Here is a 25,355-nt window from a genome sequence, read left to right on the forward strand (position 1 = left end):
AGTCGACCTAGGGGAGTCCCAGGACAGAACCTGGGACCAAGATAAACGGCACTGGTGTTGGCCGTGAGCGGGAATTGAATGCCATGTTCTACACACACAACCATGATCACACAGCCGTGAACACACCCATACACTGACCCATGCATTGCACATCGCATGCAAGTCGTGAACGGCAGACACGCACCACATTCACAGCATGAAATAATTAGCCGACCAAACATGTCTGTGAAAAACGGAGTTGGGTCCAGGGCGATCAGCGCGTGCCATCTGCTGCAGAGTGCACGTCAAAGACCGGCATGCATTCATCTCAGGAGTTGTCCCCCTTATCAAGGAGTTAATTTTCGCCAGACTCGGTTTCAAATATGGAGATGCACAATACAATAATCTGTTCACAGTGCGCACGCACTGCACAAAGCGGGTCAGATTCATGCACAATTTCACTCGGCGAATCGCATTTACCAACACATGGCTACACACGCAGGGCACAGATGTTCCTTTAGCTTGCCGAGTCTGTCGGGGGGCCGTGTGTGCTGTTAGCAAGCACCTATTAAATCCGGTGCAAGCGCTCGAGTGCTTGTGGGATGCCACATTCATATTGGCCAAATTGTACCTGGTGGTTATTCGGGCTGAGTCTACCTAGGAGAGGGTCAGGCCTCTCTGCATTATGTGCCTGGTCAGGAATGTGATATTGGACCAGTGAGATCTGGCGCATTGCGCTAATCAGCACACACACGCTCGCGTGAACACACGCACCACTAACTACATTCATATACACAAACACTGTACCGTATACACACACAAAATACCACTCAAGAACGTCACGGCGTGTAAGAAAAGGCATAATATGAACCATTCACACACAGACACACACGAAGCACTCACACACTGACACAGTACGATACAACATCGGGCACCAACTAATACGTGACACCGCAGGGTAAGATACAATGACACACAAGGCAACGCACCTGCTTATAGCACAACAAAGACAAAGATTCCCCGTACAGCCTCAAGATCATTTTGGGGCAAGTGCTGTTAGCGAGCACCGATGAAGGGCCGGCACAGCAAACGAAAGGGCGAGTGGGCCAGCACCACGACCGGCCGCATTTGTCTCCCTCGTGGGAATATTTACGCATCGCACCAGGTCCTCATTTGAGGCTTAGTCGACCTAGGGGAGGCCCAGGACCGGTTCAGATAATCGTTGCTGATGTTGGGCGTGGCCTGGATTCGAACTCAGGTGGCCTGGTTTGTAGCGCGCTCACCGCAATGCTTGCGCTCTCCACGCGCCAGAGACACAATAACGCACAGACACAATAACAAAGGCACACACACACGCGCGCCTACTACCCCATGCACATTGACACAGTGACACACTTGGGTGCGGAGTCACAATACGACTCGCACAGAACGACACCACACTACTCACACACAAAAGACACAACACACAGACACGCAAAACACGATAACACACAGATCACACACAGGATATTCATAAAGGCAACGTTAACATCCTTTGTAGAATGTTAGGGAAAATGCTGTTTGCACGGAGGTCTTAAGACTAGTGGTTTAGTCAGGACCACGCCCGAACGCCTTTGTCTCTCCAATGCGGATATTCATGCAATGCAGCCCCATACTCGTTTAGGTATGAGTCGACCTAGGGGAAGCCCGTAACAGGTTCAGACACCCATTGTCACAGTTATCCGTGGCCGGGAATTGAACCTAAGTCCCCCGGGTTCATAATACAATGGGACTGTGCTACAAACCAGGCAACCCAAGTTCGACTCCAGCCAAAACAAAGACACAAAGACTCCTCCTATAACGTTATGTTTTCGCAAGTGTTGTGAGCAGCCATCTCATGTTTTCTCATCAGATACTCATTTAAGGCTGAGTCGACCCAGATATCTAAACCCAGAACCAGTTCAGATCTCACTCGCAAACCGATGTTAGTCGTGTTCCGGAATCGAACCCGGTTATTGAGTTTCGTAGCGCAACACGCTGACCACTGCACTACCGCCCCCCACTTACAGGCACAACAAAGACAAAGATCTCCCGTATAGCCTTCAACAAACTGTAGGAGCAAGTGTTGTTAGCGAGCACCTATGAAGGCCGGAACGGCACACGAGGGGGTGGGTAGCCAGAACCACGCCCGACCGCCTTTGTCTCCCTAGTGGCGATGTTCCCACATTGTACCAGGTACTCATGTGTGGCTGAGTCGACCTTGGGGCGACCCAGGACCAATTCAGACAACCGTCACTGGCTGGACAAAATACAAAGATCCCCCGTATAGCCTTAACAGACTGTAGGGGCAAGTGTTGTTAGCGAGCACCTATGAATGCGGGAACGACACGAGGGGGTGGGTGGCCAGCACCACGCCCGACCGCTTTTGTCTCCCCATTGGCGATGTTTACACACCGCACCAGGGACTCATTTGAGGCTGAGTCGACCTATGGGAGGCCCGGGACCGGTTCAGATAATCGTCACTGGTGTTGGCCGTGAGCGGGAATCGAACCTGAGTTGCTGGGTTCGTAGCGCAGCGCGCTAACCGCTACACTGCCGCTCCCCATACACACACACACACTCATCTACACACACTCATCTACACACACACATTCATCTACACACATCTACACACACGCATCTACACACACTCATCTACACACACATCTACACACACACTCATCTACACACACACACTCATCTACACACACACATCTACACACACACATCTACACACACACTCATCTATACACACATCTACACACACACACACACATCTACACACATACACTCATCTACACACACACATCTACACACACACATCTACACACACACTCATCTACACACACACACTCATCTACACACACACACAAAATCATCTACACACACACACTCATCTACACACTCATCTACACACTCATCTACACACACATCTACACACACACTCATATACACACACACACACCTACACACCCTCATCTACACACACACACACACACTCATCTACACACACTCATCTACACACACACTCATCTACACACACACATCTACACACACACTCATCTACACACACACTCATCTACACACACACATCTACACACACACTCATCTACACACACACACTCATCTACACACACACACTCATCCACACACACTCATCTACACACACTCACCTTCACGTCGTCGTCATTGTTCTGCAGCGCCTCTTTGCCGGTGGCCGCCCTGATCGTGAGCGGGTTGCCGCTCGTCGTGGTGACCCCGGGCGGACCGGGCAGCGGTGCCCCGCTCTCCGCGTCCCCATTGCCGGGTGCCGACTCCCCGCCGCTCACGCTGCCCGGCGGGGAGTCGCCGGACGCCGGCGAGCGCGTCCCGGACCGGTTCGGAGTCTCCGCGGCCGATCGTCGGCCCACGCTGTACGAGTCGAAGTCTATGGTCTTGTTCTCGTACGCGCCCTCCACTGTGCAGAACATGCCCCCGTACTTCTGCCGAGGCTTGGGACTGCCGGAGCCCAAGCGGCCGAAATAGACGGGCAGATCCTCGTCCTTACCGCCGCCGCCTCCTCCTCCCCCTCCTCTCCCTGCTGCTGCTGCCATTGTGCGCTTTTACTTGGTCTTCCTCTTGGTCGTTGGTGGTTGTTGTCCTCCTGCTGCTCCTCGCTTGTCTCTCCGCTTAATCTTCTTCTGGTCGTTGTCGTTGCTGCTGCTGAAGGGAATGGCTTTGGCTGGCTTCCTGCGCGCCCTTGTGCCGTGCCTGCGCTGTCTGCTGTGCGAGAGCTGCAAGGGAAGTGATGTTCTGAGCACAGGCGGAGCGCGCGGCTGTGTGTGTGCGTGCGTGCGTGTGTGAGTACATGCACGCGCGTGTGTGTACTCACACGCCTGGCCACGTGTGTACATACATGCGTCTGTGCGCGCGCGTGTGTGTGCGTACACTTATGCACGGGTGTGTGCGCGTGTGTACAGGCGTGCGTGTGCGGGTACATGCATGCGTCTGTGCACGTGTGTGTACATACATGTACGCACGTGTGTGTGCACTTGTGTACATGTATGCGTGTGTGCATACAGTACATGCATGAGTCTGCGCGTGTGTATAGGTACATTCGTTGTTTGTGCGTTTGCGCGTGTGTGTCCGTGCATGCGTGTGCGTACATATGATCGATGTGCATTCCATAGCTGCACTCACAAACGAGCAATGGGTACATGCATAGGGCTGGCCATACATGCTCTGTGTGTGTGTATTGCATATACTCGAGTAGCTATCGCAGGATACAACGACTGTTTTATAACAATGCACGGGCGCGCACACATCGCTCAGGCGCCGATCATTCATTCCCAAGTGCACTTGCCGCATTATCTCGCTTCAACGTGCACACGGCATAGACGTACGGTGCGAAAGACATTCAACGCACGTGCGTATCATGCATACAGTCACGAACAGAAGCATCCACATGTGCATATCCCGCGCGTATTGCAATGCATACACCCGTATACGCAAAGCTGCGCGCCTGTGTGTGTACACTCACACACGGGTCAGCGTTCAGTGTGCTCACCAACAGAGGTGTGAGCGTGTGTGGAGGTAGACGCGGTATAATGTGTGTATGTTAAACTTGTTTCGCACCGTACGTAATCAACCGTGCTAGACGTGTCGCATATATATCGTAGTATGTATACACAGATACATGTAGCAAGCACACACGGGCACGGATGTGTATGATATTCGGTACGGGTATGGTGTGCAAATGGAAGTATGCGCGCGGTACAATACCGTGGAGGTAGAGGTGTGTGCTGCTGCTGCTGTGTGCACACACACACAGAGCCGCTCTCCAACCCACGGGGGTGCGCGTCACACAAACCACCACCACCGCGACCAGCAGCAGCCTGTCCCACTGAACTCTGGCTGCTCTCGCTCAGGAAGGAAGAAAGAAAGAAAACCCCCCGCGTTTAATGCAGCACCATCGGCTGAAACCACACCCCGGACTTACAACAAAGTACAATGTAATGATTTATATAGAGAGAAAAAACAATATAATACGGGCGGGCCTGTGTCTGCCTGCTTGTATCGTTTGCGAGTGCGGCAGCGTGGAAACGCGAGGTTGGTGTGGAGCTGTGCGCTCTACGTGTGTCTGGCGTTTCGGGGGGGGGGGGGGGCAGCGTAAGGGGTGCTGTGCATGCATAAACAAGTCGTGTCTGACATATCGATTGTAACCGGTGATAAACCGAGCCCTGCAGGGAGGGTGGCAGCAGCTGCTGCTGGCCCCCCTCGGTCCCGCTATGGCTGGCGGCGCGATGTCGAGGTGGAGCTGTCCAATTCAGCACCCGCCGTCCACCCCCCCGCGCGCGCTAGCAGAGGGGCAGCAGTAGCAGCAGTAGCCACTGACGCCTCTAGCCCACGCGTTGGGAGAGTATGCGCGCGTGTGTGTGTGTGTTATTGGTCCAGTCATCTCGATCATCTCAGTCAGTCGACCCGTGGCACCTGGGTCTTCCCCGTGACCTCCTGCCAGCGGGCGTTCGACACTTCACGTGGCCTCAAGGTGCACATGGCCTGGCACAAGCGTCGTGGTGACGTCACCGCCACTTAGTGGCGAATGGCGGTTGTTGTTGTTATTGGGCCAGTCATCTCGGTCATCTCAGTCAGTCGACCCGTGACACCTGGGTCTGCCACGTGACCTCCTGCCAGCGGGCGTTCGACACTTCACGTGGCCTCAAGGTGCACATGGCCTGGCACAAGCGTCGTGGTGACGTCACCGCCACTTAGTGGCGAATGGCGGTTGTTGTTGTTGTGTTATTGGGTGCCGTGGTGGCCTCGGGCATAGCGCGACTCAAAAGGACTGCCCTCTTTAGGGTTGAATCATCCCAAGCGAGTGTTGGCCTTGAGGCAGTGTGGTTGTCAGCAGTGGAGAGACAAAGACGGCCGGGTGTGAATGCCGATCCTAAACAGCTCCAATTGCGCCGTGTTGGCTTGAAATCGGTGCTCGCTAGCCAGGCTTTTCCACAACCTTTATGTGAAGGACAAGTTATTGATTGTTTAGTTTGTATACTCCATATGCATTTTATCACCAAAAAGCAAACTCTATATATACTGTGGGTGTTATTTTCTTCAACAAAGAAACTAACAGCAAACTTTAATTAGGATGAAAATTATATTACGTCTGGGCCACAGAACTCCTTATAGCATCTCAATAGGTCTCACTCCCATCACTAGAGAGCGCTAAGTTTTATTTGTGAGTAATGCTTTGCCGCGCGCCAATAAGTATATATATTAAAATAATAAATTGTTATCCAAGAAAACAATGATTGTATATGTTGAATTATTATGCTGTCATTGTTGATAGAACTGGGACAATCGGCTGGCTGCACTTGAATATGGGTTAAGCTCGTTCACCTAGGCCAACTGAAACCCAGATTCTAGCTCAGGGTCTCAGTGTTGCTGGCTTAGTGCTCTGAGACAACCATTATCCACAGACACCGCAATTCTTATACATTAAATATTTGAATAAATCAAATTCTATGATACAATACTGCTTAACGCCCATGTTAATTTTCACGTGAGAAAAATTGTGATGATAAACAGATAAGTACAGTAAAATCTTGACTTAAAGCTTTCGTGACTGCAGAAATTAATAGTCTTTGGGTCTTTCGGTAAAGTCGCGTAGATAGGTTCAAATTAATAAAAATAAATATAAAATAAACCAAAAAAACTACGACGTTTCGATCACAACACAAGCGATCGTCATCAGGATCGATTGTGTTGGGATCGAAACGTCATAGTTTTTTGTTTGTTTCATATTTTTTTCGTTATTAATTTTAACCTATCTACGTGACTTTACCGAAAGACCCAAATAATAATCTTATATATTGTGAGAACGGCAAGGGGTTTACTTTTTCAGCATGAGAATATAGTGCTAATCCTACATTTAATGGCATTAGCTCGAGACTTTAACATCATTAGAGCCATTCAGGCGCTTTGTGACACATCTCACCATCTTGTGCAACAAATAATAATAATAATGAATGGCTCAGTGGCAACCTAAGCCATTCACGAATGTAGCTCTCATTCATTCGAGGGTTGAACACCTGTGATATAGCGATGGGTGAGTTAATGGCTTATACGGGGATAAAGCCAGTGCACGCATGTCTCTGTAAAACATCAAACAGGCAACCGCTTTACAACAAACTGCCTGTTGGAACAAGTGGGTTTCTGCACAGCTGTCTGATAATATATTGTATCCAAAAAAAGTGTCTCCCTGCTCGAGACGAATATTGGGGCAGCAATCATCTGCATTGGAAACATTGGGCCAGTGATGAAAATTCCACCATCCCATGCTGGGGAGCGCTATATGGACTAAATTACCACCGTCATTAGTGATTGGTGTTTAATACATTCATAGTCCAGGTTTTGTGGCACATGTCTGTAATCCAGCGACTTAAGAGATGGGGCTGATGGATTATACAGAGATGGGAATTGCATGAGATGCAAACCTGTACGGAAATGCGGTGCGCGTGGGATGCCGTGCACTAAGTAGGTATGTTATCAAATTAAATAGCTATTTTTAAAACCCTTATACACAGGAATGTTCTTGATTGAAACAAATTGAAACACTGTAACGATCAAAAGTTCACAAAGAGGACCCCCCTGAAGACAAACTCTAAAGATGTAAGTGAGGCTTTCCTGTGAAAATATTTACACATTTGTATCATGGCTTGACTTGACAATGATCTGTCTGAGTCACAATGGGGAGAATTCACAACCCACGGAGATTGACTTTAATAGGGGCAGACGCCGACTTCCAGATGGCGAACGTGAAGGTCAAGACGTGCTCCGCGTAGTGATCTTTCGCTTGAGCAGTGAGCAGTGGAGCGAGTACATGGGATCGGCAAATGAACGTTTCACAAGCTAGATGAATCACCCATTGTGGCTACATTGTTAGCCACCACTGTGGGATAGCGATGACACTAAAGTGAACTGTCATTGTCAGCTTTAGTAAAGGCCAGTTTTCTATTCGCCAAAGAGTGTTTTTTCGTGGTGGTCTAATGTTTATAACAAGACTCGCATATGGGCATAGAGAGAGCGTGCTTCAGACATTAACCTGCAGGGCAAAGAGCTCCTTGTCAGGGGCATTAGGCCAAATAGGTTTCTAAAGGCCCTCTCTGCATGGAGTTTAAGCATTGTTCTCTCATGCGACTTGCGTGTCCCTGGGCAAATTTGTTTCTGCCAACGCAGAAACTAATTTTCTCGTTACTGCCCACATACGAAAAACATTTCCTAATAAAAACAAACTGTGAAACATTCCAAGCAGTAACTTTAATATGTAGGCTTTCACAACCAATATTATGATTCATAATTTGTTTATTTTGGGTTAGATCGTGCAGGTATCATGGGAACATTTTAACCATAACCCTCCTCAAGCTGGCAAAACAGAAGCCTTATGAAAAGATGTTGAGACTTAATATATAGATTTTTGTAAGGTAAACAAATATTAATAAAAACCTTTTTACAGTAAATGTAAAGGTACCGTAGTTTGTACAATTTAAACGAACGATTTGTTTCATTGATATGAATAAATTGCTAAACAATGCAGCTAATGTCTATATTATGGATACAGTAGACATTTACATATTTTGAATCTAGTACAGTTGTATGTGTGCTCAAAACGAGTGAAATATGTTCTGCTACATCAAGCAAAATATAAATTAAGTTTCAACAGAAATGTAATACCAGCTCGATAAGTATGGTTGTGCTTTAAATGGCATGTAATGTATTCGTCTATGGTCATGCCCTTGCTTGCATAATGTATTTGTATATGGTCATGTATATGAATATGGGTATATCCTTGCTTGCATTCGAGAGCAAATCCAATTTCTGGGACATTTTTATTAAATCAGATATTGCTCGAAATGCTCGTCTTGTCTCTGGTCCTGTAGATGTTGCATGGTACAGCTGTCCAGGTCAGCCAACCTCCTATATAATATGTAGATAAGCGACACACTCACATATGCATGTAGCGTACTGATGAACATTTTACACACCGGCAGATTGACAGACATGCAAATTTTGATTGGCTTTAGCAACAACACCCGCATTTTAAATTGTGCACAATCTTAACAGAGCTACGAGTTCATCCCTCTAACAGAGGACCAAAACAGCGACCTTTTAATTGCAAGTCCAGTGTGCTAACCATTTTGCCATGCAAGCATCGCCTACCTAAATGAAATCTAATTTTCCTTTTTTTCATCTTTTTGTTTAAATTCGCTCTCCCAAAAATAGCTTTAATTAAAGCTTTTTTTTACTCGTAATAATACTTTTACTCATTTATCAAATCTCTGTTAACGGCGTGGGTCGCATAAACAGTACAGCAAGCTAGTAGTGCGACCGTGTTAAGAAGGTGTACAAACACTCGGGTGAGTTAGGGGGGGGGGTTGAGAATGCCAGAGTTGGTCTTCAACAAACTTTAAACAAATGTCAAACGTTAAAGAGAATGAGTAAAGATACGATCTGCTTTTTGTCTGTTAAGCATTTCGCACTCACTCTCAGCACCTGTGTTTGACGAGTGGCTGTGGACACCAATCGCTTAATTATATACATTATTATTTTTCTATCTACGTGGCTTTACCGAAAGACCCATATAATATATTAATTATAGACATGTTTGTACAAATATATTTTGACTTGTCTGAGATATGGGAGTATAGGGGGTGTATGGGTGTATGGGGGGGTATGGGGGTGTATGGGGGGTACAGAGATGTCCGGACATTGTGAATCACTCAATGCTGTAAAAGCGACGACAGGTTTGTCAGTAACTTTATTTTAAAAAAAAACAGCTTCAGTTTTAAATTATATATAAAATTTACATTTTCTAAGAATAAAAATACAGTCATATTTACAAGTACTTACACGTATAATACATAGATTCGTGGCTTTATACATCTGATAATCAGGGGTGACACAAGTGGCACACCTCCACGGCAGTGTGCTCATGCTTGGTCGTCATGCAATTTCATCAAAGAAAATAAATGAACACGTTTATTAATTTGAATTCACAATGTAGTTCGTGCCCAATTAAAATCTTAATTGTGGCACCAGTTGTTGTTGCGACAAGTTCAATGTGCTGTAGCAATCCGCAGTTCGTACTGCACGGACTTATTACGGAATTACGGCATGATTTATACTGAGACTGCATCTCAGGTGACAGCAATTGTACCATGGTTGAATTAAATTGAATGCCACTGAGTTGTAAGACTCTCTTAGAATAGGTACCCTGCGCCGGGATGGTTTGAAACCCAAACAATGTAAATAAATAACTGAATATTAAATGTTGAGTTTAAAGTTAAAATAGCGGATTAACTCGATGTCTGCAACAGACACAGGGCGTTTTGTTACCTCTGAAATCACGGTGGCTTCTGTGTTGAATGCATTCAGCCACTAAAAGGGCAGTTGTTGAGTTCCGTTAAGCAATCCCACGATGGATCGCGCACGGTGCAGTTTGCCGTTTCTGTTCGAAGAAGTTGCAGAAAGTGAGCAGTCCCAAATTGATGGCGTCCTCTGCGCGCAACCGCGGTTGCTTGAGGTTGCAGCAATGCTTCGTGCTATAGTTGTATGTTGTAATCATAACGACGCACACGATGCTATGAACGTGTCAAGAAAAATACGTATTGTTGTTGTTTTTATTCTGATTTACACTTGGATGAGTTTCCCATTCGAATAGATCTGTCGCATTTCAGTAACCCCAACTGTGAGCTCAAGGCGGCAGTCCCCATAAACCACGGGGACTTCACCCAACAAACGCGCGCTATATAATCAGTGGCATGACTTTGAGATGGTGCCAAATAGCCAACAAGGTGACCAATGCAATATCGTCATAAAGCCAACATTGTGCACTGTGTTATTTGACGTACACCTTGCTTCATATTCTGCCTCGGTAGGGTGACAATGTGCGCCAATCTTCACTCCTCCGCCACTACGGTCGTATTTTCCCACTAAGGAAATAAACTTTATTCAACTCTGCATCACGAGGCCATCCTTACAGAAGGCCATCACATCCAATTTCGTTTGGACAGACGCCAGTGATTTTCTGCATAATTATTACGGGGCCAAAGAATGGTTATGCATGACCCATGGTCACAGAGATTCACGAAAGGAATGCAATAGATGACTAACCACAACTTTACAAGGACTGCATTGTCGTCTGTGAAGTATTCTTTTTCTTACCGTGCATACGTTTACATTGTTACTCTGGCTATAATGTGAGACTGTGCAAGAATACATATCTGGCAAACGTATAGTGACTTAATAAAGAAAATAAAAAAGCAAAAACCCATGCATTGTAAAAGAATATCTTTAATTTACAAGGTATGTCTCATCATACAGGTAATCCGATGCGAATAATTGCATTGCCGTAGTTGTAAGTGGTATCAAACTCAGTGTGCAATTAACTCCATACATATGATATATGATTTGAAATCCTATGATTTAAAGTGGATACTGCGTACCAATAATGGTTTGCTGCCTTACATACAAAGTAGCCTTGCACAATTGTGCATCACTGTCTGAGTCTGTACCCTACACTGGCTTGAAAAGGCAAAAATGCTTTTGGGCAACTGAATTAAATATAAAAATGTAACAATGGTCATACATGTGTTTGCTATCTTAATTAGAGTTACCATATCCCTAACCCTAATGGAAAACGTAATTATTTTAATGCTAATCTTGATCTCTGCATGTAGTGATATGTGTGTGCAAAAACTCACAAATAAATCTTAACATGAGGTTGCTATGACTATGAAATCGATCAATGGATGCACTGTAAATAATGTGTATCTGAATTAGCCATCGATGTTTACATTATAACCTAAATTGGGGTGTTGAATGAATAATTATAGCAACATTGAAATGTCTGGAGTTTGATAGAGCTCACTAAAACAGCAATTCAGATAGTTTTTTTTTAACATGGACTATGCAAAGGTTTCAACAAAAGCTTATGGTAGCTCACAGAAGCATATTACACCTGGGAATGGCAAAACACTTAAAGGGCTATATTTAACAATAAGGCACTTGGGGCTTCAGAACCACTGCACAGAACAACAACAAAAAAGCCAATGTGCGATTCACAGAGGTGGGAGAGCTGTTACAGAGGTTAACTCACTGCAGAGGATTACAAGACCACTGGATCATTGGGCAGGGGGGAAGGGGGGTCATTCTGTCTGTTGTCTACCCTTATCTTAATCACCCACATTGACCCACCACCTTACACTGGATTAAACCTGCTGCAATGCCACCGTCTCCCCTTCCTTATTGATTACGGTGAAACCAAGGCAAATGCGCAAACTAAAACTGAAACATTTTTAATTGATTAATTTAAACATTGTATGGATTCGCAGATTTTTTATGGGTTAGCCGCATCCCATTGTGGGCATCGCAAATGCCACCGATATGACAGGTTGGCAACGTTCATCAGGTCAAATCCCGTCTTACAGACATTTTTGGCGGCATTGAACTGAATGTGGAAGCTACTAACAATACCGTTCACAAGAACAGGTAATTAATGTTCAATTTGCATGTACACATAGCGCCCTTTCGTCAATCCACTGCTGGACGAGGGCATCCCCACCCCCCATTTGGGTCGAAGGGGTTCTTTGACCGTGCTACCAACACGCTGGTCAGTGCGAGTTGGTGAAGGCGGGGAGCATAGAAGTAGAGTACAACAATGGATGTTGCTGCATTGCGCTCTGCTGCCCACCGCCTAGTCCCATCTACAATGACTGCAAAATGATTTCACAACAAGAGTTACACTGTTACATCGATGCTCATATCCCATTGGTTAAACTCCGCATATACATAGTTCGGACGCATACAAAGTGCCATACAGCAAGAGTGTTTCTACATACGCAATCACATATTCACTTATTGAAAAAAATGCGTAAGTGTGCGTCAGGTTAGCAATCACACTTGCAGTGCACATTCAACGAAGAAAACGTGGAATTGAAATTATGTTACAGGCTTCATTAAAAAAAATGCATCGTTACAGGAAAGAAAAAATGCGCTTTAATCATCGCTCACAATTTAAGAACATACGAAAAAAATGCACTTTGGAATCTATTGTGACGGGAAACCTGTAAATTTGAGCTATGCAGTACAGGATTTAAAATATTGTGGGATTTAGGGTATGACAAGACAGACAATGGCGTCCCTTTGAAAGCGACGTCAAAGCGGATTAAATATACACTTAGAGCAGACAATTCATTCTGGTCACTCCCCACAGAAATTACCAATTGACTATAGCAACCGTTTTGTAGACTCCATTCAATATAACAATAATGGTTTTGAATGCATTGGCTTTCTCCAAGTTTCACTGAATTGCAAGACTTTTTCAGAGGAATGCTGCATTGGGATATTAATATTGCCAGGAAACCAGAGTACAATACGAACGCCTAGCATATGACGGCATAGCACTCCAAGACACGCACCGATGCATTGAAGAATTCACTTGCTCCGCTGCCACTTCCTGGAAGCTGAGCGGGACAGTAGGAGTTCACGTGTAACTTTGTGTGTGCTACATTACAAGGCGATTCGGCCATGCGTTCAGCATTCTGTACATCTGGACTCAACTGATGTGGCAACGTTTAATTTGTCAACCAAAGTACTTGAGGGAGATGAGTATGTGGCCTTCGTTCGCACCGGACAGTGATATTTGCACTCGGTTTCAATGCGGTCAAAAACAACGCTCTCCTGACCAATAAGAGAGAATGAGTTTGTGAAATATTGAAAACGATTAGTTGCACCGACGTGATGTTAGACAGATATGAAAAAAATCGAATCGTTTTAAGTGAGACATTCATCCAGCAGTGTTGCTGACAAGATAATTTGAAAGTATTATTATTGAGCAAGTTAATTCATGTTTGGGGTGTTGGTGCTTTCATAAGGTGTCAGTATACTTTAAGCATGTATGTTGAACTTCTTTTGCACCATATGTAGCGAACCGTGCTACTTAGAGGTGAGAATATGGATGCACGCTTTCTTAAATATGTACAAATCACTAATTGTCCGCCAAATATTTCGATAATCACTATTTTATGAATCGCCAAACATGTCCTCGATGTTAAAGAATTCGTATCACGTGGTGAAAAAAATTCTGTGCCGTGACTCCTTCACTTCAATCGGCTTCTCATACCCGACTCCAGATGGCACTCTGTTGTGGCTTGTGGATTCGCCGCATGTCAATAATCAAGTCTATTTGTAATTTTCCTGCCATTTGGACGATTAAGTGAAAAAAGCTAAATTCAAATTTTCTGGCTTTTTCGTCGAATCATTGATGAAATGTCAATTTGCATGAATTCTAAAGTTCCAATGCAAGTTTTCAATGGTACTGGCCTCGTGACCCTACACTGGCATTAGCCTTGTGCCTTAATATTTTTTACATCAACCGACTACATCTACTGGAGTGTTACAGGACCTCTAATGGGACTCTCCATCCTGACAGCCTTTACCACAGGTCCAGAGGTATTGAACCACGGTCTCCGCTAAATCACACAGACCAAACATTTCCGCTGCATCAGCGGCACTCAACTTAAATTCAGCCACGCGGCCGCAATTGCGTTACCGTCTTAAATGGGCATGGCCTTCTTTAGCAAAAGCAGTGAATGTAATTTTGTTTTAGTGCACCACGCACCGATGTAAACGAATGGAATTGGACCATCGAAAAAAGATGAAAAGGCCCAACATTTAAGCGCACGTCAACGCCAACACTGACGTCACTGAAGGTTTGACTTTGGTCTTGCGAAGTGCGCCACTTAATTTGGGTAAATGTGTCAGCTACGCATTGTTCCCCCCACACAGAACATGTCCTGCTGCAAATCATTATCAGGAATATTATGAAATGTTTAGGCATGCACAATGTCATGCGGAAGAAATGTACTTTTAGAAAGTAGAATATCTGTTTTTCCATTACCGGTATACAACATGTAAAAGAGCACCCATTCTTAAGTCTTAAATATTACATCTCAACACGATCTTGTCTCAGCCAGAGGACAATTATATACTCAATACCATTGCAAAGCCACAAACTGTTACATTACATTGCAGTTCTACATTCAAGCACCATACATTCATATTCACATCCCACAATAAATGCAAATCATTAAAGTGTCGATGATTTATCTTCTGTTCCACGAAATATATTTTTAATGACTGCTTGCTCATCGGATTTAAAAAGAAATGTACATTATAATTACGAATAATTTGATTGCTCTTGCATGTCGGAGATATTTAGTTCATCGGCCAAGGCAGTCGATTGGCAGGGCGCGTTTAGCGTGGTAAAGCGTGGGCACGGCCACCTTTTCAAAGACGTCTGGCTAGCAGGCCAAATATCCTAGAGGGGCTCTTCTAGACCTCCCTCTCGTAGAGGCGCTTCCGCCAGCAGTGTCAAGAACAAATTATTTCAGGGCTGCACCCTCGCCGTTAATTAGGCAAAAAAATGTGTCATAACACTTAGAAATGTGTTTAACTATTAACAACTTGTTGACTACATGTACTGAAATAGAGGGAAGGTAAGAGTGACCAAGGTATGGACATCTATCTCAATATTCAGTGGATCTTTCATGACGTGTGAGCGCGACATTACATCTGCCTTGAGGCTGGTGTCGGACACCGTATCTTTGTTGAAATGAAAAAAAAAATATCTACTACGAATATGATTTTGATTCTTGCTAGCTCAGTTGTTATCGGCCTACTTAATATTTTCCACCGAAAGGCAGTTCATGTTGATTTTCTTTTACTAAATAGCTGCTTTGCTACTGAACATTGACAGGAAAGCACCTTTCCGCCCAACCATAAATGATGACAAATATATTGGTTGAAATATAAGTCCTCAGCGTAATGTTTTTTTTTGAAGTGCTAACTTTAACAAAACATCGGAAGCAAAAGCTATTCCACTCAGCCTCGTAGACTGTCGTGGCCAGGTGCTGTTAGCGACTACATACAGAACTCCAATCACCCGCCTTTGTCTCCGCAGCTATTCACACATCTCACAAGGTACAGGCACTCGTCCACTTACAAACGAGTTAGGTTCCAGAGGTCTGTTTGTAAGTCCAACTATACTCCTGTCGATTCCAAACATGTTGTACGGCACGTACACTAAAGACGGGAAATGGATTTAAAAGTTGAATAATCTCCTGCAGATGTAGACACCAGTGATGCTTCACGTTCTGCAGATGTAGATGCCACCACTGCCATCTATTTCGCGGAGCGGTTGAACTTACGACTCTCAGTCCGAACAGGCAACTGGACATACGGACAGGTTTGTTCGTATCCCTGATAGTTCTTAAGTCGAATGTTCGTAAGTGGAGGAGTCCTGTACTGTATTTAATGGCTTGTACGATTGCCACTGGTGTCCATGTACAACACTCGTGCACAATTTATAATGCATCCAATTGCCGAACTTTAAATGTACTTTAAATGCTTCAGTGAACAGTTAGAAATGGCCTCTATTTCTCCAAATACGTTTTAAATGACCAGCATCACCGTGGAACTGAACAAAACCATCTGTGAAGAATAACGTAAAATTTTTACGTGGTTTTTGAGGTTCCAGTTCATTTGTATTTTATATTCTCCAGTAACAAAATAATTACATTTAATAAGAAATGTGACAATCTGTGGAAACCTTGGGCAAGTGGTATTCACGGCTAAAAGAGTAAAATGGGGAAATGTATAAACATTTGAAAAAAAACAGCAATAGAAACTAATTTTCAGAAATAACACGTAATAATACCAGCATTTAGGGCTTCACATCTGCATTCCATAATGTACTGTATATCAAAAACTAAAGAATGTACACTTGCTCATTTTTAAAATAACAAGGCATTTCATATTGGAAGTGGCATTTCAAATACATTACACCAAAGGATTAAGGAACAAAATAAAATGCAAATATGAACGTGAAATAACCATTTATCCAAAATGTAGGGATAAAAACTGCATTTACCCTTCATTGCAAAGTAAAAAAAATCTATATTTATGAGCTCTTTATTGGACTCTTGATGGGGTTGTAAAAACTGGCATTTGGAAATAAAAATATGGGATGATTATGCAGGGAATTAAATTGACAATGAGCACTCATGCCATTATCTGTAAACGTGTGCTGATCATTTCACATATAAACTATGATTGGGTGTGCGATTGAAACCCACATTAACCCTCAACATCAGGATGAAATGTAATTACATTGAACGCCGATTTTGAAGTGCATACTTACATGCCATTCAAAAACTGTTCCATTGGTTCGACGTTAACTTTCCAAATGAGTAATTTATACTTTTCGCTTGCGCCAGAAATCCCAGCTAATAGATACAAAGCCGTAGCCGACAAATTCTCATTAGTGCCTCCCAGAACCTTAGATGGATACATTCTCATGTCACGTCATGTATTTAATTTGTTCTTTTCAAGCGGAAAGGTTCTTTTGTTTTTTTGCTCTATTGTAACACGCGCTCACCCCCAAATTATGCTTCATTAAGAAGCTAAAGAGATTCCACCGAGTCCCCCTTTCATCGTTATGTTTAGCTCTACTGTTTGAGCATCATTCACCTGAAAAGAATGATAATTACTACTTTACCATAAACCTCTGTGGCAAGCAAGAGAAATGGATAATGGATTCCCAGACCTTCTCAAATATTTATCGGCGGCATTATTAGGCGCGCGTACGGGAGGCTGATTTTATACAAAAGGGAGGCTCAATGGAAAAAAAAAACAATCATTTCCCGCAGAGATAGCACGAGGAATGTTGAATATGCCTCGCCTTGTACAAGCTCAACATGGACAACCGTGGTCCTAGGCGGAGATGAGTAAAAGAGCAGGTTTATCCTGTGGCGTCTCGGAAACACCGAGAGACTGACAAAAAAAAGATCAACTCTGCTCGTCTTGAAGGGATCATCGGCCTCAAAGGAATTCACTCGAGCACTGTCCTCAGCCATTATAATATCAGCGTGGGACAGAAGACACGTGTTAGCATTTGCTCGTGTTTGACACTTGTTAGCACCGTCCTGTGCGTGTGTGTGCGCGCGGACGTCCAGCCTGCTAATAGCACATTTCGCATAGTCCCAGTTGGATCAGAGTGGCATCTTCGCCTTTTGTTCGTGTCTGGGTGTGTGTACACGCACCAGCGTGAGCATCGCCTAATGGGATTTTATACGTGTGACTGATGCATCGATTTGAGATTTTTGACACATTAAAGAACACATTGACACATGGATGATTAATATAACAGGAGGCTCTTTTGAATAATCTTCCCTGTTTACATATAGAGAAATTAATTTATTACCATGTTTAGCTGCTTATCCGAAGCTTCTTCTGCACATGTAGAAATGTTAATAATAAAAATAGCGGATAAAACACAATGGCTGCAGGAAAACTACACATTGCGCAACTTGGGAACCAAGGCTATGGTAATTAAATTTACATCATTTTTACTTATGTCAAGAGATTAAACATGAACTGTTCTGCAACTCTGCAATGAGTGACTCAGAGGGGTAGCGAATGTCCATTTAAAATAGCACAAGTGGTGTTTTTAAATCAACATATTAATGTGAATCTGCATAACATTATGGTATTTATCGTATCAAAATATTTGGGGAAAAACTGTCAGTTAAACCTCGATTATACTCAGAGCCAATTGCATTCTAACAACAACAAAATATGACGACGGTAAGACTACTTTTGTGGAAATTTTACCAAAATGCACTTTTGTATCATGCAGGTATAGCAGCTTCCGTTCCGTGTCTTGTCGTTTGTGGTCATGTGATCAGAAGGCTGCTATGAAACAAGAACGGCGATATTTACCAAAGGCCCACAATTATGGTTGTTTCTTTAATGGTCGTTTCAGATCACATTCAGAACATGCATTTCTTAGTCGAATGCTTCACGAGGCCTAGTTCAAGCGTACCCGGATTCACATTTGCCCCAGATCACGTGGTTCCTTGCTAAGAGATAGTAAAAACAATTCCATATGAAATAGAAATATATTTATGCAGCCACAATGGCAACGTATCAAATAATGCACTCCGTTGTGTGGAACAGTTAAGGCTGCAAGGGTTCGTTGAATAACAGTCTGATTCTTAGCCACCAGCCTTGGAAATGATGGAATTGAAGCTTTGAAAAGATACTGGCTTAAAAGGACAAGGACGAACGCCAAGCCTTTCCAAGGCCCACTGGTTGCTAAGGACACAGCCCCCTTGCAGTAGGCCACAGCTGAGAGCACCCGTGTATAGATGCGTTCTAAATGTTGACGCTAAAGCTCTGCTTCGTGTGCTGCCCTATTCACTAACTGCTTGCGTTCCAGTTTTCTGGAATTTGCTTGTACTGAGTAAGCTGTCAGAAGCGAGTAATGTGCTACGACTAAGCTGCATCTTACACTTTTCATAACGCTTCACGCAGTGTGTGAAACTGCACGTGTGAGCCCTTTGTAGACAACTTAAGATTACCATTTTGCTAATTCGTTGTTTTTAGCAGGGCTATAACAATTCCATGGTCTGTTCTTGGTTTGTGTTGTTAATTTGTCGGGCATTGTTTAATTTCGTGAATATGTAATGCATGCTGTTTAGGGATGTGTGTTTTGTGCATAAAGTAGGGATTTAGATACATGTATTATGTACAGTATTCTATATAAAATTACCTGTAATTGAATTTCAATATTAAAAATATGCGTGTGTATAGAGATATAGGCCAATGTTGTAAAATGCACCATTCATGACATTGATCTTTCTAATGCAAACCAACGCTATGATTGTATTAAACCAGACTGACTTAATTACTGCACAATCTAGCCTGAAAACTGTTCAATAAAATAATGCTTCTCCTAAGACATAAATCCAGACACTTCTAAAAGTTCACATATATCCCAAATGAGAAAAAAACATGCCTACACGGTAACGTTTTCGTTTTTACAGGCAGATAGAAATATAAAACGCTTTCGAAATGGAACGTTTAAAACGCGGTGTCTGATAGGCACACGGCCAGAAGAAAGACATCAGATTCCAAGTAAAATATGAAACTATATAAAAACGTTTTGTTATTATTTTACCAGGTAAGGCCCACTGAGCTATATAGCTCATTTTCAGAAGTGACCTGGCCACAAATGATAGCTCAACAAAGTGGCTTATCATTGGGCCATTTATCGCAGCCAATTTCTCTAAACGTACATTCCTAAATGTGGAGAGAGAAACCGGAGGACTCGGAGAAAAACCCACGCGACCAACGGGGACAGAGACACGCAAACTCCAAATATACAACAGTCAGGCTCGAACCCAGGACCTCCTGCGGATACCAGGCGAGGGAGTTCACATCTTGTTGTGATTTAGAGGACACGACAACCACTTTGACACTCGCGGCTGTTGACGGACGATCTCTCCGGAGGACGCTGTCATGGGCTCGGATTTTTACGGTCCTTGCTTCGGAATCAGTTCTGCAACAGACGCGTACACGTTCACGACACATTGGCGGTGAGATTTTCTGACTTTCAACATTCCACGGTCTTGACGATGCAGCAGAAGAAACACACACACATGGTTCGCGCAATTGTAAACAATCCCCCCCCCCCGCCCCACCGACGATAACAAGAGCAGAAACATTAGGGAGAAATTAAACACACACTCACCAAGTTGGACATTGATTCGACCTCGTGGGCCTCTGTACTGTGCTGTGAAGAAGGGCCATTGCCCGAAACGTCGTCTATGAGAAACGTTTCCTTTTTAAGGAGGCGTTATTGACAAATGTGTTGAGCTTTTTTATAGATATATACCAAGAACTGGGTTCAGTAAACAAGATTGAACGTGGAGGTTTTATTACAGTGATACAATACCCATTAACAGTGGCACCGAATTCCCTCCTTTTGTATCTGTAGTCAAGTTTAGTCAACTTTGAATGACCCAAGACACATAATGGTCAACCACTGCTAACAGCTGTGCACTATCGACCCAAATGACCATGTTCCATTTGGAGACGTGGACCGGGTAACATCCATTAAATTAAAAACCGCTTTATTATCCCGCGTGATTACGAGAGAGACCAATTAAATTGCACGATCACTTTTGCGAACAGAGGCATCAGAAGACGCGAATAAAAGCGACTGTTCAGCTTTAAATACAAATTTCCCAGGAACTATATCGGTGACGTGGTGCCGAAGCACAGACTGAACACGCTTCACCACCTTTTTTATGAACAAAGACTGCCCTTGTCTGATATATGAACACCATCGGCTAACATTTCCACGTGTCTCTGTGCCACATGACCATCGCTTTCGATGACCAAGAAAATGTTTGTAGGTGGAATTCTTGATAAATCGTGAGCAATGGAAAGATGATATTGAGTGTTAATTTACTAATAGGGGGAGTAGGAACGGCACACCGCTTTGCAGTGAGTAATGTGAGCTGTTTAGATTTCGGGAAAAAACAAAAACATTCTCACGATGTTGATGCTACAAAGGCTGCCATTGCACAGAGCCCGGTTTAAACAAGATGCTTGCAGAGATCGCAAACCTGGCTGGGGCTTTTTCAGTTCAGAAGAAAAAATGCGTTAATGATTTCACCGATATCAATTGTAAGCGCTGGCTTTTACACATCACATCAAATGAGCAAAACTGAGCATTTCACTTTGATCTCCGCACGAGAGCAGCATCTGAATTATCCGACATCTGAAGATTCTAAATTCTGATCTGCAGGCATTAACGGCCAGCGCTGTACCTGGATCTCACAGAGGAATTATAGATTATTGCTGAGCAAGTGATCGCGGTGTCAATTGCCGCATCGCGCCGCGGAGAAAAGGACTTTCTCTCTCCTGCTTTCACCCATGATCATTATGCCAGTTGTGCTACTGGCAGAGGAGGGAGTGAGCGGTGGCTCACGATTGGCTTGCCGCCGACTGCTGGGCTTGAAAGGCTGGCAGGGCGCCGTGGTAGTGTTCCGTGGCGATTGTGGCGAGTGTCTCGCGCACGACGGCTTGACAGATGGCGAGAAGGCGAAACGCCCCTGTGACTAATGGCGACTTGCGTGAAAGGAGCAGCGGCAGGGTGACTCCTCGGCTTTAGTCGCACGCGCTAAAGGAGCAGCAGATGTTTTAGCCCGCTTGATTCTCATAATGAAGGCCTGTTATAAATAAACGCGCAAGTAACGCGTGCGTGCGTGCGTGTGCAATGGTGTAAATTAGTGTAACCCCGATGTGCCGCGGAGGAGGTGTGGAGGTGGGGAGGAGGCACCACAAAACCCAGCAAAACAGAGTGATTTCGAGGCACGGCTACCATCCGTGGTGCGTGACATCAATTTCAGACGCAGAAAGCCCCTTTCACCAACTTGCACTGGCAAAACTTGGTGAAGTATGGTCAATTCCCTCCCATGACCGAAATTTGTGCTGGGAGGAGGCCTTCTTCCAGAGTTGCATTGACAAAGGGCTGTGAATTATTGATGCTTAAAATGTTTTAATGTATTCTTTATCCACTGCACGACATGAACGCGATGTTTCCAACTCACCACTAGATAACCACAGACTCGTATGTATACAGATATAGAATCTTATTCACGTCTCGCCTGCTCACTGGGTTATGACCCTGTCCTTTTAAAAGTGGAGCTGTGCCATCTGGCTGCGCGGGACAAAGCCCTTGAAAGGAGGGGTGTTGAGTTATACATCGTTCCCCCAAAACTGGTCGGTTGGTGGGTGACTTTTGGTGTCCGAACATCTGCGGTGGCACTTCTCTGCATCTATTCAAGACCCGAACAGGAGGATTTCTCCACAACCCTGGCTGTCGCCTGATGATGCTGGCAGAGGCGTAGCTAGGGGGGGGCAGGGGGGTACATTTGTCCCCGGGCGCCAAGGTAAAGGGGCGCCAAAATGAGGCTTACAATGTTACATTATAACTTATTGCGGCGGGCGCGGCAGCCTGAAACTACTGCACAAATCTACACCTCAACCTAAAAGTTTATATATCCCGCCACACACAGCCTACATGTCATGTAATTACATTTTGGTACGCGCGCCTATTAAGAACTTACATGGAAGAACGTCCCAAACAACAGACAGGTGCAGTCTTTCAGCCTTAGTCACTGGCCTGCTTATTGGTGGCAGAAACTACGACGGCCTGAAACACACTGGAGTGCACGATCAGAAGCTGTTAAAGCTATCTATGAAGAACTGGATGAACTAGTAGGGCTGCTAGACAAATTATCGGAGGACATAACTATGACGCCTGAAACCAGAAGTGATGCAGAACAGTTACAGGCATGCATATTAAATTTTAACTTGATAGTTTTACTACATTTCTGGAACGTCATTCTTGGAAAAATTGATCATGTTCAGAAGCGCTTACAGGATCCTACTATGAATTTCACGGAAGCAGCAACTGATCTTGAATCTTTGGAGCATGAATTTGTCAAGCTTCATGATGATTTGAGCCAAGTTGCTGTAGAAAACGCCAAAACAAGATGCACAGCCTGGGGGATCGATGTGGACAGAAGAATTAGGCGACGTCGGAAGATGCTAGGAGAACTGGCAAGAGATGCAGGACTTTCAGCAGAAGAAGAAATTGTGCACGTTATGAAGAGCATATTTTATCGACTTCAACAGGAGATGTCAACACGGTTTTTACGACTAAAAGACCTGAACACAAAATTTGGATTTCTGCTGGACGTCAAACCTCTTCTATCTGACACAGATGTCGTTGCAATTCGTCGAAATTGCACAGATTTTGTAAATTTCTATGACACCGACATCAATGGCCACGAACTTTTCACAGAAATTGGAGATTGCAAAATGCTGCTCAGTAACCTGAATGAAGTTCTACCATAAACTCCTTTGGATCTTCTTGGTTTTATTGTGTTTTATGGAGACGACATATTTCCGAATTTCACTGCAATAGCAGTTTCAATTGCAAGCTGTGAGCGGTCGTTCAGCAAATTGAAACTTATTTTGTCGTATTTGCGTGCTTCAATGAGACAAGATCGTCTCAGCGATCTTGCTCTTCTTAGCGTTGAAAGAGAAACATTGTAAAAAACTGATTTTGATTACGTGATTGACCAGTTTGCGACAGTGAAATCAAGAAAAATTAATCTTTTGTAGACTATGTCAACGAGTCTACGACAGTGACTGAGTGAGCCATGTAATATAATTTATATAAATTTGCTTCTTTAAATACAATGTTCAATTAAAATTTAAATTGTAATTCCTTATTCGATGTAATAGGAAAATGTGATAAAACGGGGGGGGGGGGGGGCGCCAATTTTATAGTTCGTCCCTGGGTGCAAAATATCCTAGCTACGCCTCTGGATGCTGGTTGTAATCACCGGAAAAACGTCACGGGACTCGGATTGTAAATGTTGTGGCTTTACTCTCCAATGCAGCGATCTGCTGAACTAGTAATGCATTGGCACGTGTTGTTTACGTGACAAACCCTACTAATTGGCTCTGTTGGGTTGTGGCGGGTTTTAACGGCGCATTTATATTTAGGCGATCTAGCCCAAAACACCTATATTATGGATGCAACTTAATGTTGGATGTCTCTGCAACCAGAGACGTCCACATAGAGGCTGGCAATTCGGCAGCGCCATTGCAAGAGTTCAACTCCCATGAAGCTTAGAGCGCTGAATGGAGTTCAAAATAACCCACAAACACCTTGTGAAAGACGAAATGCAGAAGATCCCAGGGTATGATCTTCCACGAAGCTCATGGTCCACCCGAAACCGCATCCACTGCACAAACCATGCAGATGCGGATACCTGATGCACAAATGGTCATAAAGACCATGCAACATATACCGACGCAATGCCAGATCCACAAATACGAAGGAGACATCACAGCGATACACGCTGCTGCTCCTAGCGCGATTATCTGGCTTGACCACCTTAATGTGAAATTTTAGTTGTTGCTCTGCATCTACATCAGCCATACCAAAGAAGACGATTGAAAGAGCAATTTTGGTCAATTAGGGCGTGGACCCACCTTTTTAGTGAGTATATATTGAGGCTGACACCAGCACACGATGGCAGTGGCGTGACTGACATACCCCACCAGATGCTCATTATTAGTCTCGGGCAACCAAGTAGAATCCCAAGCCAGGTTCAGATTCCAATTGAGCCTGTCGTTACGCACGGCTAAGATTTGGCCCTGGTTTGTGAGCACTATAGCGCACTGTGTCCACCGATGTGTGTCCCCCCCTCCCCCACTGCTGTTCCCCCTCTCAAGATACGCACACTGACATACGTAACAACACTTCAGAGCTGGGTTATATTAAGTGAACACTGCCCAAACAATTTCAAGTCTAATTGCGCAACTGATTACGTTTTAACAGGAAAATAGTTGGGTGAGGGGGAAGATCTGTCCTCCGTTCCCACGTGCGA

At 44.3% G+C, this 25,355-nt stretch overlaps 2 protein-coding genes across 3 annotated transcripts in view; both read right to left on the reverse strand.

Moving 5' to 3' along the window:
* Positions 1-3,717, reverse strand: part of LOC144717699 (dihydropyrimidinase-related protein 2-like) — a 45,887-nt gene extending 42,170 nt beyond the window's left edge. For both annotated transcript variants that reach the window (XM_078593264.1, XM_078593263.1), the window contains exon 1: positions 3,171-3,717. In XM_078593264.1, the coding sequence (XP_078449390.1) occupies positions 3,171-3,590 (420 nt within the window). In that variant the 5' untranslated portion in view covers positions 3,591-3,717. The remainder of the gene's footprint in view (positions 1-3,170) is intronic.
* Positions 3,718-11,311: 7,594 nt separating this feature from the next.
* The window catches only part of LOC144717491 (janus kinase and microtubule-interacting protein 3-like), a 231,433-nt gene continuing 217,389 nt past the window's right edge, over positions 11,312-25,355 (reverse strand). Inside the window, exon 24 of the mRNA XM_078592860.1 lies at positions 11,312-20,437. The gene's annotated coding sequence lies outside the window, so the exon portion shown is untranslated. The remainder of the gene's footprint in view (positions 20,438-25,355) is intronic.

The sequence above is a fragment of the Lampetra planeri genome, chromosome 4, assembly GCF_965212315.1.
Source record: "Lampetra planeri chromosome 4, kcLamPlan1.2.h2, whole genome shotgun sequence".
Taxonomy (NCBI): Eukaryota; Metazoa; Chordata; class Hyperoartia; order Petromyzontiformes; family Petromyzontidae; genus Lampetra; species Lampetra planeri.